Here is a 16,288-nt window from a genome sequence, read left to right as displayed (position 1 = left end):
ACTAAAAGGTTATCTTTCATCATTATTAAAGTATGACTGAAAGTTCGCTGGAGAATATAGTGTCTACATGGTCAAAACAATCTTTAGGGCTCACAAATTTAATGATTTATATGATATAATTGGCTTTAGATACAAATGTTCATGCCAGACAAGCAATGTAGAAAAAGCAAGAACTAGGAAACAGGAAAACAGATCTACGTTTGTGCTTTGCTGCAATTCATTCACTTTTTCAACCATTCATCAAATATTTGTTGAGAGCCCATGCTGTGAGAGAAACTGTATTAGGTGCTGGGGAGCATGGTAGCAAATAGGAGAGACGGTGTGTGAGCAAGAGCAGGTGGCTTAACCTCTCCACATCTCTAACCTCGTTTAGACTCGATGTCTGAGGTACCTCTCAAACCTGAAATGCTAAGGTTTGCAACAGCCTTGTGGAGGGAGAAACTGCCAAGTCGCCTTGGGACTTGAGGACTTACCTTCCTTTCAAAGGGTAGCCCTTGTTTTGATTTCAAAATAATTTTGTTACACAGCTTAAAAATAATTTGCTCAGGTTCTCATCTACATTGGGGTAATCTTGATAGTCTGGATGTGGCAATTCATGCCCATTAGACTTCAAAGGTAGGAAGTGAAAGTTGTGAAATGGTGGATGACTTTCATCAATTCACAGCCAGGCAGCGGTTCCCATTGAGCAGCTCCTCTGTGGTTCCACCCAGCCTTCCAACCAATAACGCAGCTTCTCCTGCAGGAAACTCATCGCTTGGGTCACCTGTTAGCCTTTGCTCTAATGAGCCTTGAGAAAGGATTGCTGGTCATGGGACCAGAGGCTTTATGGGGAGGGAAGAATTGTTCTTGACTTTCAGTTTTTCGAGTGGGTTTCAAGGTAACAACTTTCTTATTACCTAGCTTCATAATTGCAGTAAGGAAATAGCTTTTATTGCTTGCAGCCGAGACGACTTTTTCAAGGGAGAAAAAGGGATTTCTATAACAAAGAGAGGGAGAGAGAGATGAAGAGGGAGGGAGTAAGGGCGAGAGGGAAGAAGAGAGAAAGAGAGAGAGATTTGAATATACATTGCTTCAAGGATACAAAAAATTACAACCTGGAAAAGGCTTCAAGTAACTTTGGGAAAATGAGCTGCTGGACTCCTCAGTCAATCTGTCCTTTCTAGTCAATGAAAAAGACAGGGTTTGAGGTTCCTTCCGAAACGGGGCCGGCTAATTTAGCCCCTCCCACGAGCCTAAGGGTCTGTTATATCTCTGTTTCCTTGAGTACCTCTCTCACGGAGACGGACCACAGCAAGCAGAGGCGGGGGGGGGAAAAACGAGGAAAGAGGAGGAAAACAAAAGCTGCTACTTATGGAAGATACAAAGGGTAAGACCAAAATTGATTTGATCTGAATCCTTAAAAAAAAAAAAAAAAGAAGGAAAAATAAAAGCCAGAGCAAAAAGCAAGTACTTGAAAGTTGGAGGCAAAAAGCCCTGAATGAACTTTCCCACCCTCTTCCTTCTGGGAGGAGGCAGAGAAAGAGCTTTGGGAAACTTTTTAGGAAGCAGAGTCCAGGGTTGCAGTCAAGGGTGGCTCTAGAGCAAGCTCGAGGGGCTCATGAATATTCATTACCAATTTGTATTCAGAGTTGGTTTTTCAGAGGCAAATGACTTTTTCTGTCCCCTTGCAGTTTAAGAGGCAGCTGCCTCATCTGCAGTCCGGACTCATCTACCCTCGGGTCTGTGCCTCAGGGAGTTTACTTGAAGATGCTGGGCTCTGCGTGTAGATTTGTTTTGTTCTCGAATTTCTTGCATGCTTTCCTGTTGTGAAATTAGCAAAGGCTTCTTTGCTGGGAACAAGACAGAGAAGTTAATGTGGCACGAGGCTGTCACAATGGGACCCCAGAGTATGTCTTTCAAAATGCTGAAAGTTTCTTGAGATATGTGGGGGAGTTTTATGTGAGGGACAGAGTGGGGGACGGGGAGGGGTGGAGGGAGGAAATAGAATAATTCTATCTTAAAAGGGCAGGTCATATCTGACTACATTTAGATTTTGTCTAAAAACTACAAGAGCAGCCTGGTTTGCACAGATGGTGTGCAGTCTCTATCTTTTACCTCTTTTGGGCATTTTCTGCCAGGACGGAGAGCCAGCTGCTTGCCAGCGTGTGAGAGCCAGGAAGAATCTCTGCAGCAGTGAGGGAGTGTAGGGTTGTAAATCTCCTTCTCCTCCTCCTTTATCATCTCTAACTTCTAACATTCCCACATGCTTATACTATATAGAACATGGAAGAATAGCATAAGTAGGCAACAGATTTATTAATACTTAACAATAATGATAGCTGTTAATGTTGACTAAGTCTTTATTCTGTGTTGGGAGCTGTACCTAGCATATTACATGTGCTACTTACTTATCACATGAACCTTACAAGTGCTATCATTGTCATTCCCATTTCCCAGATGGCAAAATTGAGGTACTGAGAAGATAACTTGTCTTGAGATCTCACAGTTAGTAAGGGCCGAGTGTGGATGGAGGTGGTCTGAGGCAGGGCTGGTGGCCTTTTCCACTCCTCAGTACTGTTTCTCTGCTTTTTCTGGTGCCCTGACATTGTGGATTTCAGGTTCGCAAATCCTTGAACCTACTGGGGCAATGATACTGATAAAGTCTTAAGTCTGTGAAGGAATTTGTACTTTGCACTCAAGTTCACATACATTTTCATCATTTGGTGCTCATGGCCATTCTCTAGGAGAAGCAGGTATTGTTATTATGATCTTTTACAAAAAGGAGAAACTGAGGTCAGAAGAGGTTAGTTAGGTGACACCAGTCACAGCTAGTTGTCAAAAGTCTGGACTGGGGGGCTGGGCGTGGTGGCTGGCACCTGTAATCCCAGCACTTTGGGAGCTGAGGTGGGCAGATCACCTGAGGTCAGGAGTTCAAGACCAGCCTGGCCAGCATGGTGAAACCCTGTCTCTACTAAAAATACTAAAATTAGCCAGGCATGGTGGTGTGCGCCTGTGGTCCCAGCCACTTGGGGAGCTGAGGAAGGAGAATCACCTGAACCTGGGAGGTGGAGGTTGCAGTGAGCTGAGATTGCACCACTGCAGTCCAGCCTGGGTGACAGAGTGAGACACTGTCTCAAAAAAAAAAAAAAAAAAAAAGTCTGGACTGGATCTGAAACCCTCTGCTTCTGGTTTTTCTTCCAACCTACAGAGCAGGCCCAGTCATCTCTGAACGTCTGACCCCACCCCAAGCTGTGCCTCATTGAGTTGCTTTCAGTTCCCCAGAGGAACTGCATCTTTCCTCAGACTGAAGCTAGGCACTGTCTCCTGTTTTAAGGGCCTGTCCGGTGCTCTCCTTCCCCTTTAGTCTGGAGCTGAGCTGCCTGCGTTTGAATTTCAGCTCCACCATTTACTGTGTGCCTCAGTTTCATCATCTATAACATGAAAATAATAACAATAACATCTGTCTTACAGGATTGTGGTAAGGACTGAATGAAGGATTCAGGCAAAGTTTTTAGAACAGCTCCTGATGTATAGTATCGCTAAATAAATATTAACATTTACTATCACTCCTTGAAGCCTCATATTGGGTGTTATTCCCCTTTAAGCCTTCTCTAATCCTTCAAGTCTAGATTAGCCCCCATCTTGGATGCTTCTATAGTACCTCATCAGTTATGCCTAAGGTGGCACTCATCATACTTGTCCACTACTCCTGCCCTCTGCATCACGTTCTGTCTCTCCCCAATTGTAATTTATGTATTCACCTTTAGATCTGCAGTGTCTAGTGCAATTTTATTTTTAGTCTTTCAACTTATGGCAACTTTTTCATCAGTGTGGGCAGAGTGGTGGGAGAGGGGCCTCAGTCGTGATAGGGGTACAGGAGGCAGCCACAGAGGGTGACCATATAGCAGTCATAGAGGGCCGGAAGCCATGCAGGAAGTGGACAGATGCTGAGTACTGATTCAGGAAGAGCACATGTCATTCAGCAGCCAATGGTGAAGGTGTCAGGTTCAGTGAATTCCTCTGTGAGGTCTGGGAGGTCCTGTGATGTGCTTATTGTGGGCCAGCTTGGCAGCCACATTCATCAGCCCCTGGGACAGGTTCTTCAATTTGGTGTCCATGTCAGAGAACATCCCAAGCTTTCCTTAGACGGTGGTACACACCAGGCTCCTGTGCAAGTCCTAAAGGTCCTTGTCAGCCATTAGCACCTTGAGCTCCTTAATGGGAACTCAATAAATATTTAGTGAGTGAAGCATTATTATTTTAGCCGATGCTCATTTGAGACTCAGGAGGCTGGTTTAAAAGGGGGACCTTTGAGTTTGCAGTAGGGTTCCCCACTGGCACATATAGATCTTTTGCACAATCTGTAAAGACGTCTCCCTATGTGGATACACTGAAAAACAAAATGCATCCCTCTGGGTGGATGATTTTCAGAGATAATGTAACCCCATGCCAGGGCACCCTGTTGGGCAAGTGAAGCTCTGGCTGAACTTCAGCCCCCAGTCCCTGCTCAGCCAAGGGCCAAACTGGAGATTTCAGGTGCCTCATAGCCAACTTTGCTTTCTCTGAACAGAATATCTGGTTCCATAAATAGTGTCTTTCTAGCCCTACTTTATAGCAACCTTGCTGTCTGAGATAATGTACTCTGGTAATGAAATAAAAACAAACACTACAGAAGTTGGCCCTGGGAAAAATCATAAAGTACACTACGGTTTTTTCCAGCACCCTCCCTTTCCTCTTCCTGGCATACCTTCAAACCAATTTGACACATATTATTGTGTGTCTACCATTTGTAAGTTCCCATGCCACACAGATCCTTGGATAAACAGTTTGCTCATGGTCTAGTGGGGAAGCCTAATAATAATAGCTGGGAGTGCTAATAATAATAGCTAACATTGATTATTTATTATGTGCCAAACATTGTAATGCTTTATATGTGTTGTCTCGTGTAATCTTTACAAAAATTCCATGATATTGGTTTCCGTATCTTCCAGCTGGTGGAAGAAGGTCATTTGGTTAAGGTCACACAGCTAATAATAGGCAGAGGGGAAATTTTGACTGCTGTAGTTAGGCTGCAAAGTCTGGGATCCTAATGGATACATTCTACCTCCCTAAGAGCTGTAATATAAGTCTAAACAAAGTGCCATGACACAGTGGTACATACTTGTAGTTCCAGCTACTCAGGAGGTTGAGGCAGGAGGATTGCTTGGTCCCAGAAGTTTGAGGCTGTCATGTGCTATATTTGCACCCGTGAATAACCACTGCACTCCAGCCTGGGCAACATAATGAGACTTTGTCTCTAACAAAATAAAAATAAAAAATAATAATACAAGAGAAAGTGCCATGAGAAGCAGAATAGGGAGTGATGGCTTCTGGAGAAACTTCTCAAAGGATGGGACACTTCAGTTGGATCTAGAAAATGAGTAGAATCTGGTGCCCATGGCAAGCCCCTTCACCCTCCCAGCAGTGCTTAAAGATCTTTTCTCTCTTTTACCTTAACTATAGTGTAGATTTAAGAGTAAAAAGCCCACTTTTTTTCCCAAGCTCTGAGCAGTCAACCTACTTACATGTCCATCTTGGAGATCTGAAGGCAGAAGTACAGAGTTTATCCTTCAGTATGGGTCAGGTAATCAAATAAGCCTTTACAAAGCAATCAACTGCACATTAAATGATTTCCTTAATCATGATTGGTAATAACCTTGGTAATAACCTACATCTGGTAAACAGTTTTTATAAATCATTGTGATTGGTATTGCCTTTACTTGGTCAAATTACATTTTGAGAGGGCTTTCCCCCTTGTGTTGTCTTTTTGGTTGTTTCTCTGCTCTTTATAACTGGTAATGGTGCTCAAGGGCAGTAGGGTTTAATCCCACCCACTACTGTCCAGAGGTGATGGGCTCCATCTGTGTAGAGTGAAGGTGAGGCCTGGAGTAAATTACATGGAGTCTATTCTTTTTTTTTTTTTTTTTTTTTTTTTTTCTGAGACGGAGTCTCGCTCTGTCGCCCAGGCTGGAGTGCAGTGGCCGGATCTCAGCTCACTGCAAGCTCCGCCTCCCGGGTTCGCGCCATTCTCCTGCCTCAGCCTCCCGAGCAGCTGGGACTACAGGCGCCCGCCACCTCGCCCGGCTAATTTTTTTGCATTTTTAGTAGAGACGGGGTTTCACCGTGTTAGCCAGGATGGTCTCGATCTCCTGACCTCGTGATCCGCCCGTCTCGGCCTCCCAAAGTGCTGGGATTACAGGCTTGAGCCACCGCACCCGGCCGAGTCTATTCTTTTAAGTACTTCGGAGGAAGGCCAAAATCAAGAGCAGCCCCTGTGGTGAAGAATCACTAAATGTCTTGATGGTTTGGTGAAGTGTGCAAGAGTGGAATCACTTTTTTGTCTTGGTGATATTGGTGTGTGTGTGTGTGCACGCGTGTGTGTTCTGAGGCAGTGCTTGAACATGGGTATGTATCATTAGAGAACTTGTTAAAATGCAGATTCTGATCCAATAGCTCTGAAGTAGGTCTACATTTCTGACAAGTTCCCAGGTGATGATAATGCTGCCCCTCCACAGGCCACACTTTGACTAGCAATGTGACAGGGTCATCGCATGCCTTAGTCTCAGGGCTTATTTTGGTACTAAATGACCAAGCTCTTCCCACCCTCCACCCCCTCACCAAGCTACCACTTCTAGCACTGATCAGCTGTCATTGCAGGATGATGGGAAGCCTAATTCATTTATTCATTCAGCAGATATATGCCCTAGAACAGGAAATTGAGGCTCCCAATTTGCCAAATACTAGAAACTGGAATCTTCAGGACACACAAACTACTGTTACACAAAAAGGCCTTCGGTTAGATTTCCTACATCTCCACCTTTTCTCCATGGCTCCAAGCTTCCCTAACCTTCCCTTATTCTCTGCCTTCAACTTGAGAAGTACTGGAGCAGAATGTGTGGCTGCCTGCAGAACCTTGTGCTGGGTGTTGGAGTCCCAAGAAGCTAGAGGTAGCAGGGGCTCAGGGCTCTGAGATTGGGAACAGTGTGCCTGAGGCATTGTCTACGCTCTGCAGAAGAAAGGTGGGAATAATTCTAGGAGCAAAGCAAGGAAAGTGGGTGCAGAGAGAACCGATGGAATTTCTTTAGGCTTGGAAACTTGAGGGAGTTGTGAAGAGAAAATAAGTTTTTGGAGAAAAGAATCCAAAGTAGAGGTTATCTAACATGTATGCGACATACAGTTTTGTTAGAATATCAAAGTGACTTTAGAGATCCACAATGGCAGTACATGCCCTACACAAAGAGGTGTTTCCTTCCATAACCACTGCTTGGTTTAAAAAATTTAAAAAAGAAGCCAAAAAAAAAAAAAAAATGAAGTGTTTCCTTTTGATTCATAGGAACGATGTAAAGCATTGCTTTATGTCCATGAGGATAAAAGTAACGTAGCACATGCCTGTTAAGAAAACATGATACTGTAGATTACAGTAGGGAAGAAAAACAATCACTTGTAATATTTTGGTGCTATTTCCTGGCAGTTGTTTTTTACTATGCCTGGGTTGTTTCTCTCATTTGGCATTCACTTGAGTAGGACCTTGAAAAATTGAGATGGCACCATGATCATTAGGCCATATATACAGTTTTAAAGCCTGGTTTTACTGTAGTAGTGAAGCACAACTATTTTCCATTTTATAGTGTGGTCTTTGTTAGCGTATTTTTTATAGTCACATGGTTTATTTAACAGTTCTCCTGTTATTGAACACTGAGGTTGTTTCCATTTCCAATAAATGTCTTCATGCAGGAAGTTTTTTCCATATGTAGGATTGCACTCTGAGGATAGGATCCGAGAAATAGACTTACTAGATTGAAACTTGTTAATGTTTTTTAAAGTTCTTGAGTACTGTTGCCAGGTCACCTTCCCAAAGGTTGGTCCCTTCATGCTCTCAAAAGCAGTTCGTTCCTGTTTTGTGGCATCCCTGACAGCTTTGGTGTTTTTGTTTTTAAATAATCTTTTTTTTTTTTTGAGACGGAGTCTTGCTCAGTTGCCCAGGCTGGAGTGCAGTGGCGCAATCTCGGCTCACTGCAAGCTCCGCCTCCCGGGTTCCCGCCATTCTCCTGCCTCAGCCTCCCGAGTAGCTGGGACTACAGGCGCCGGCCACCGCGTCCGGCTAATTTTTTTGTATTTTTAGTAGAGACAGGGTTTCACCGTGTTCGCCAGGATGGTTTGGACCTCCTGACCTCGTGATCCGCCCGTCTCGGCCTCCCAAAGTGCTGGGATTACAGGCTTGAGCCACCGCGCCCGGCCCTGGTTTTAAATAATCTTATCAATTTTTAGATTGTTTTAGTTTGTATTTCTTTAATTGCAGTAAATTTGACATTTTTCACATGATATACTTCTTTTGTATACTTTTTACATCCTTTTCCTGTTTATTATAATACTTATTTGGATTTGACGTTTTTAATCAACATATGTGAGTGCTTTATCATATAAAGGTATTCTAGTTTTCCTGCCATACTTATAATAGTTTTTCGGTATTTATTTATTTATTTTTGTTATGACGGGGTTTCACCATGTTGCCCAGGCTGGTCTAGAACTCCTGGACTCAAGTGATCTGCCTGCCTAGGCCTCCCAAAATGCTGAGATTACAGGTGTGAGCCACCGCACTTGGCCTGTGATAGTTTTTCTGAATCTGTTCTTACCGTGAATAGATCCAACACATTTTTATATGTGGTGTCATAGTTTTCTAAATAGTTTGACATCATATTTTTATTCTCTGTAGCCCAGGTTATTACTTTTAGAAGATTCTAAATGATTTTTATTTTTGTTTAGCCATTATGATTAATTTTTCACTTTTTCCATGATGGTTAAAGAATATGGCTTTATAATTTCTGAGGTTTCCTTGTAACTAAGCATATGGTGGGTTTGTATAAATCTATGAACACGTGTGAAGAAGCTGTATGTTTTTAGGATATAAAATTGGATATTTATTAATCAATCCAGTCTTTTCAATTATATGGTAATTTATCTCCAACCATAATATTCTCCGATGGGTAGAGAGGAGCTTAGTCCTACCAACACCTTGATTTCAGTCCAGTGAAACTGATTTCAGGCTTCAGACTTCCAGAGCTGTAAGAGAATAAATGTGTGTTATTTTAAACCACTGAGTTTTTAATGGTAATTTGTTATAGCAGGCAAAGGAAATGAATATGGTAAGTGTTTAATGAAAGGAAGTGCTGGTGTCTTTAGTTAGTTAACACACAGACTTACAGTGGATTAATTCAGTTAATTCAGTTTTCCAACAATCCTAGGAGATTGGTATAATTTAATGTTAAGTAACTCAATTGTTAAAGTCTCTCATTTGGTAAGTGCTGAAGTTGAGATTCAAATCCATAGTTGTTGATATCTGGAGATATAATTGATATAATTCACATATCATACAATTCACCAACTTAAAGTTGACAATTCAGTGGTTTTTGTATATTCACAGGATTGTGTACCACCACCAAAATCAATTTTGGAACATTTTATCACCCTGAAAAGAAACCTCATACCTATTAATGGGCACTCCCCATTTCCTCCCTACGTGCCCCTCCACCCCTGCCCCTCCGTTTTCTGAGTCCTAGGAAAACACCAATCTACTTTCTGTCTCCACAATTTTGCCTATTCTGGACATTCATTTCATAGCATATATCCCACTGAATGTATATACCACATTTTATTCATCAGTTGATGAATAGTTGGATTGTTTTTATTTTTTGACATTGTGAATAATGCTGCTGTGAGCATTCATGGACAAGTTTTGGTGTGGACTTGTGTTTTTAATTTCTTTTGGTTATATACCTAGGAGCAAAACTGATGGGTCACTTGTATGTCTATGTTTAACCATTTGATGAACTGCCAGACTGTTTTCCAAAGCAGCTGGACTATTTACATTTCCACCAGCAATATATGGTGATTCCAATTTCTCCACATCCTTGCCAACACTTGTTATTACCTATCTTTTATTACAGCCTTCCTAATGAGTGTGAAGTAGTATCTCATTGAGGTTTTGATTTGTATTTCCCTGATGGCTGATGGTTTTGAAAATCTATTCATATGTTTAGTGGGCATTTGTGGATCTTTTTTGGAAAAATGTCTGTTCAGATCCTTTGCCCATTTTTTTTTTTTTTTTTTTTGAGGTGGAGTTTCACTCTTGTTGCCCAGGCTGGAGTGTGATGGTATGATTTTGGCTCACTGCAACCTCTGCCTCCTGAGTTCAAGTGATTCTCCTGCCTCAGCCTCCCGAGTAGCTGGGATTACAGGCATGTGCCACCATGCCCAGCTAATTTTGTATATTTAGTAGAGACGGGCTTTCACCATGTTGGCTGGGCTGGTCTCGAACTCCTGACCTCAGGTGATCCACCTGCCTCGGCCTCCCAAAGTGCTGGGATTACAGGTGTGAGCCACCACACCTGGCCCCCCTTTGCCCATTTTTTAAATTGGCTCACCTGTTTATAATTGAGTTGCAATGATTCCTTATATATTCCCTTTTCAGATATATGATTTCCAAAAATTTTCTACCATTCTGTGGGTTGTCTTTTCACTTTCTTGACAGTGTTGTTTGCAGCACAAAATTTAAAAGTTTTAAATGTTGATGATATTAAATCTATAGTTTCTTTGGTTCTTATGCTTTTGTTGTCCTACCTAAGAAACTATTGCCTAATCCAAAGTCATGAAGACATACATCTATATTTTCTTCAAAGAGCTACATAGTTTTAGCCCTAGCATTTAGGTTTTTGATCCACTTTGAGTTAGTTTTTATATATGTTATGAGGTAGGGGCCAAATTTTCATGTTTTTCTTTTTTTTTTTTTTTTTTTTTTGAGACGGAGTCTCGCTCTGTCACCCAGGCTGGAGTGCTGTGGCCGGATCTCAGCTCACTGCAAGCTCCGCCTCCCAGGTTCACGCCATTCTCCTGTCTCAGCCTCCCGGGTAGCTGGGACTACAGGCGCCGCCACCTCGCCCGGCTAGTTTTTTGTATTTTTTAGTAGAGACGGGGTTTCACCGGGTTAGCCAGGATGGTCTTGATCTCCTGACCTCGTGATCCGCCCGTCTCGGCCTCCCAAAGTGCTGGGATTACAGGCTTGAGCCACCGTGCCCGGCCATGTTTTTCTATGTGAATATGTAGTTGTTACAGCACCATTTGCTGAAAAGATTATTATTTTCTCCTGTTAATTGTTTTGGCACCCTGTTGGAAATCAATTTCCCATAAGTGTGAGCATTTTTTTCTACACTCTCAGTTACATTCCATTTCTTTATGTATCTAGCCCTATGTCAGTTCCACATTTCTTGATTACTACAGTTTGGTAGTAAGTTTTGAAATCAGGCAGTGTGAGTCCTCCAATTTCTTTTTATTTTTAAAATATTGTTTTGGGTATTATGGGTCCCATTAACTTCCATATGAATTTTAAGATCAGGTTGTCAACTTCTGCAAGGAAGCCAGCTGAGATTTTAATAAGATTGCATCAACTCGGTAAATCTATTTGGAGAATATTGCCATCTTAAAAATATTAAATCTTCCAATCCATGAACATGTGATGTCTTTCTGTGTGTGTAGGTCTTTCTTAATTTCCTTAAGTAATATTTTGTAGTTTTCGGAGTGTAACTTTTGTATTTTTTTGTTAAATTTATTCCTAAGTATGATTTTCTTTTTGGTGCCATTATAAATGTAATTGTTGTAAAATTTCATTTTTGGTTTGTTATCAGAGATTTTTTGTTGTTGTTGTATTAATTTTTCTGTTTTGAAAGGACTTCAAAATTACAGAAAAGTTACAAGAACAATTCAAAGAGCACTTCACAAATATTTACCAAGTTAAAAAATTCTGCCACATTTGCTTTATCATTCTCTCTTCCCTTTTCTGTCTCTCCCACACACAACAGTCACATATAGTATTTTTCCTGAACCATTTGAGAATAAGTTGTATATATTATGTTCCTTTACCCTTAAAGATTTCAGTATGTATTTCCCAAGAACAAAGATATTCTCTTATATAACCACAGTACAATAATCAAACTCAGGAAATCTAACACTGATAGAATACTTTCAATTGTAGTCTATAATCAAATTTTGTTAATTGATCAAACAATTGTTATTATAGATTTACTTTTAACCTCAATTACCCTCAATACTGTATTCCTCATAAGTTCTTAGATTCTTTAACAGTGCTTCAAATAATAGTGACTTCATGCTCTTAATGCAATTAAGATTCATTTAATTCAATACAATTGTCTATTGTCTATTTACCTCTACTCATGTTTTGTATGTTTTTGCAGTTCATATTTTGATAAAATTGAAATAACTGCTTTTTATCTACTTTTTTAGTCTTAAATTCTGTTCCCCCCCCCCCCCGCCCATTTGGCTGATATATGTTGTCTGTTTTTAATCTTTCTAAATCCAATTTGATTCTCTGTTTTTGTTTTTTTTTTTTTTTTTTTTTTTTTTTTTTTTTTGAGTCAGGGTCTTGCTCTGTCACCCAGGCTGGAGTGCAGTAGCATAATCATAGCTCACTGTAACCTTGAACTCCCAGGCTCAGGTGATCCTTCTGCTTCAGCCTTCTGAGTAGCTAGGGCTACAGGCATGCACCACCATACCCAGCTGATTTTTTTATGTTTTGTAGACACAGGGTCTTGTTATGTTGCTCAGGCTGTGGAAATAAAAGAAAAGCATTCCATCCTGACTAACATGGTGAAACTCCATCTCTACTAAAAATACAAAAAAAAAAAAAAAAAAAAAATTAGCCAGGCGTGGTGGTGGGCGCCTATAGTCCCAGCTACTCAGGAGGCTGAGGCAGGAGAATGACAGGAACCTGGGAGGCAGAGCTTGAGTGAGCTGAGATCACACCACTGCACTCCAGCCTGGGAGACAGAGCGAGACTCCATCTCAAAAAAAAAAAAAAAAAAGGGGGGGGGAAAGCATTCCTGAGCTTAAATTTATCTTAATATCAAAGTGAAGTTAGTAATTTTTGACCCCATTATGAGAGAAGGATTAAGAGTTTTTGTGTCCCTGTGTCCTCCTTTTTCTTATTTTAAATATTTAATTTGACAATGTTATAAATTCAAATAGTAAAAATTATATTAGTCATTTATTTCACAGGATGTTTTTCTCTTTGTTTGGATATTAATAATCAAACTCATTCCTCCATGAATTTAATGAATTTTAATATAGTTCTTATCTCACTATACCTTTCCCCATTCTTGGGTCCCTAATCTTGATTCCTTTCATAATGGTTTAGTAAGCATATTAATTTTTTAGAAAGGGAATCAGTGTTATAAAAGAGAGACAACTTCTCTTAAATATAACAATCTTTCCCCCTCAAGTCATTGGAAATATTCCTCCATTGTCTTGAGAAGTTTGATGCTGTAAAGAAATTGCTATAGTTTGAATATGTCCCCCTAAAAACATATGTTCAAAACTTAATCCCCAATATAACAGTGTTGGGAGGCAAGACCTACTGGGAGGTGTTTGGGTCATGAGGGCTCCTCCCTCATGAATGGATCAATGCCAATAATAAAAGGACTTGAAGCTGTGCGTTTGATCTCTTGCTCTTATGCTCTCTTGCCCTTTGCTTTCTGCCATGGGATGACACAGCAAGAAGGCCCTCGCCAGATGCTGGCCCCTTGATCTGGAACTTCCCAGCCAACAGAACTGTGAGCCAAATAAACTTCTGTTGTTTATAAATGACTCAGTCTGTTGTAGCAGCACAAAACAGACTCAGAAGTTGAGGACAACTGTTTTTTAGCCTGAATGGTTTTTGTTCCCCATTTCTGAAATTTACAACTTTCACAATAAGACAATTGGGTGTAGACTTCCTTTCAAAAATTTTTGCCTGTAATATGGTAAACCCTCTTGATTTCCAAATTTAGGACTTATTTAGGAGCAAGAAACATTTCTTCTGTCACAACTTTGATTAATGCGCCTGTTTTCTTTGTTTTTCTTGGGACCTATTATTTGAATCTCTTATCTCTAAATTGCCTGCCTGCGGCCTGCACTGCCTGAAGCAACCTGAAAAAAGAAAAAAACTAAGGGCTTAGAAGCCATAACGACGATCTCGCATCGAGAGTGATGGGATGGGATGGGGAGTGACGTTCCTTAATTAATACAGACTCCTCCATACCTCCCACCTCCCTCCTCCTTTCCTTTCTTCTTCTTTCTTCTTTCTTCTTTCTTTCTTTCTTTTTTCTTTCTTTTTTTTTCTTTCTTTCTTTCTTTTTTCTTTCTTTCTTCTCTCTCTCTCTCTTCTTTCTTCTTTCTTTCTTTCTTTCTTTCTTTCTTTCTTTCTTTCTTTCTTTCTTTCTTCTTTCTTTCTTTCTTTCTCCTTCCTTCTTTATTCCTTCTGTTCTATCAGTTTATTCTTCATTGCATTCTGATACTATTTTCCTAAGAATTTCCTCTATGTCACTGATTCAATTTTCCTTAACTATCTCCAGTATAAACTTTCATTCAGTTACAATGTTTTTGGCTTCCATGAAATCTTTTATTTTAGCTTGTTTATGGCAACATCCTCTTGTACAGAGTTCAAAAAAAACAAAAGATTTCCATCTTATTCCTGCCTCATATCTATTTTAGAGGCAAGCTTTTCTTTCATTGTTCTTTCTATTTTCTTGCAAATTTATTTACTCTAAGGCCTTATCCTTGAAAGAAAAGAGATTCCTTTTGTATGTATGTATGTATGAATGTGTTTTTCACCGTATCCTAAAAAGTATTTAAGGATGTATTGGGGGAGATTTATCCCAGTCTAACGTTAGATATGGATAGAATGCATAGTCTGCCCATGGCTCCCTCACGTTCTGTTCAGATCTTGGAAAAATGCAATCACCAAATGCTAGATCCCCATCTAAATATGAGAAGACATCTAAATCCTCTAAGCAGAAAAGTTCACTCAGATCCCAGAAAGAAGGCAAAAGTCTTCTCGCCATGTACAGTAGTCATGTTCCAGAAAATAAAGTTACTAGGGCTGTCAGAGTTTTGTCAGTATGGTTGTCCAGAGGCATAAAGCCATTCAGGAAGGAGCCTTTGTTCCTTCCCCACTGAGAGCAAACCTCTATTGAATTAGGGAGTGAGCTCCTGTTCCACTGCTTAGCAGTTTTCCTGAGCCTTTGTTGGATATCATTTCTATGATCTCTTTAGACTTGTGGTAGGTAGCATATAGCTGCTAATGTGGCTGTTTCTTTGAAGAACATTCCATGCAGAGGAACCAATATGTACAAAATTCTGAGGAGAAATTAGGTGTTTAAGAAACAACAAAGAATCCACTGTGGTTGGAGTGGAGAAAGCAAGGAGGTGAGAGTTGAGAGGTAGGTTTGGCCTAAACAGAATGTCTAGCATCCTGCAGACCACTATATAACCTTTGACTTTTACTTACAGAGCAATGGGAAACCACTGTGAGTGTTGAGCACAGGAGTGACTTTATCCAATTCACGTTTTAATAGGATCACTCTGGCTGCATTGTAGAGAATAGACATAAAGGGATATGAGCAGAAGAAGAGAGACTAATTGGGAGACTACTGCAGTAATACAGGTAAAAATGATGGTGTCCATTTCTAGGTAGCAGCAGTGGATGTGGTGAAAAGTGATTGGATTTTGGATCTAGTAGAGCCAATAAAATCTGCTAGTTGGATTTGAATGGGAAACAAGAGAGAAGGAAACTTGACTCCAAGGTTTTGGGCCTTCCAAGAAACTGAAGGATGGAGTTGCCTTGAGATGAGAAGACTGTAGGAGGAATAGCTTTGAGTGGGAAGATCAGGATCTCAGTTTTGGGTGTGTTAATTTTCAGATGTCTGTTTGACATGCGTCTTTCAAATGGAGCAGAAGGATATACAAATTTGGAGTCTGGGGAAGAAGACTGGGCTTGAGATACAAATTTAGGTCATCAGGTGGTGTTTAAACTGAGTGAGACAGGATTTAAATCCAATGAGACTGGGTAAGTGAGTGTAACTAGAAAAAAACAGCAACAACAATGCTGTAAGCACTGAGCCAGATGCTCCAACTTTAAAGGTTGGGTATAGGATGAGAAACCATCCAAGAAGATTGAGAGATTGAGTGAGAGAGAGAGAGAGAGAGAGTGAGAGAGAGAGTGTGTGTTGGAGTAGGGGAAGGGGGATAAACTAGGTAGGTGAGTATGGTGTCCTGGGAGCCATCAGAGAAAAGTGTTTCAACTGGGTCTGAGTCTAATGCTGCTCATGGGTAAAATATGAAACTGAGAATTGACCCTGGCATTTGGCACAGTGAATGTTGAAGGTTGTTAGTAAAGATTTCACAAGTAGAGGAAGTCTTTTAGGGATGGAAATATTTACAGAAA

At 40.6% G+C, this 16,288-nt stretch overlaps 1 protein-coding gene across 2 annotated transcripts in view; it reads left to right on the top strand.

Moving 5' to 3' along the window:
- The first annotated feature begins 767 nt into the window (after positions 1 to 767).
- The window catches only part of ENTPD1 (ectonucleoside triphosphate diphosphohydrolase 1), a 117,088-nt gene continuing 101,567 nt past the window's right edge, over positions 768 to 16,288 (top strand). Inside the window, exon 1 of one of the 2 annotated variants that reach the window (XM_030940403.1) lies at positions 768 to 877. In XM_030940403.1, the coding sequence (XP_030796263.1) occupies positions 826 to 877 (52 nt within the window). In that variant the 5' untranslated portion in view covers positions 768 to 825. The other variant, XM_010366292.2, reaches the window with a different exon arrangement.

This window comes from Rhinopithecus roxellana, chromosome 11, assembly GCF_007565055.1.
Source record: "Rhinopithecus roxellana isolate Shanxi Qingling chromosome 11, ASM756505v1, whole genome shotgun sequence".
Lineage (NCBI taxonomy): Eukaryota > Metazoa > Chordata > Mammalia > Primates > Cercopithecidae > Rhinopithecus > Rhinopithecus roxellana.
This window is presented reverse-complemented; position numbering and strand designations above follow the sequence as displayed.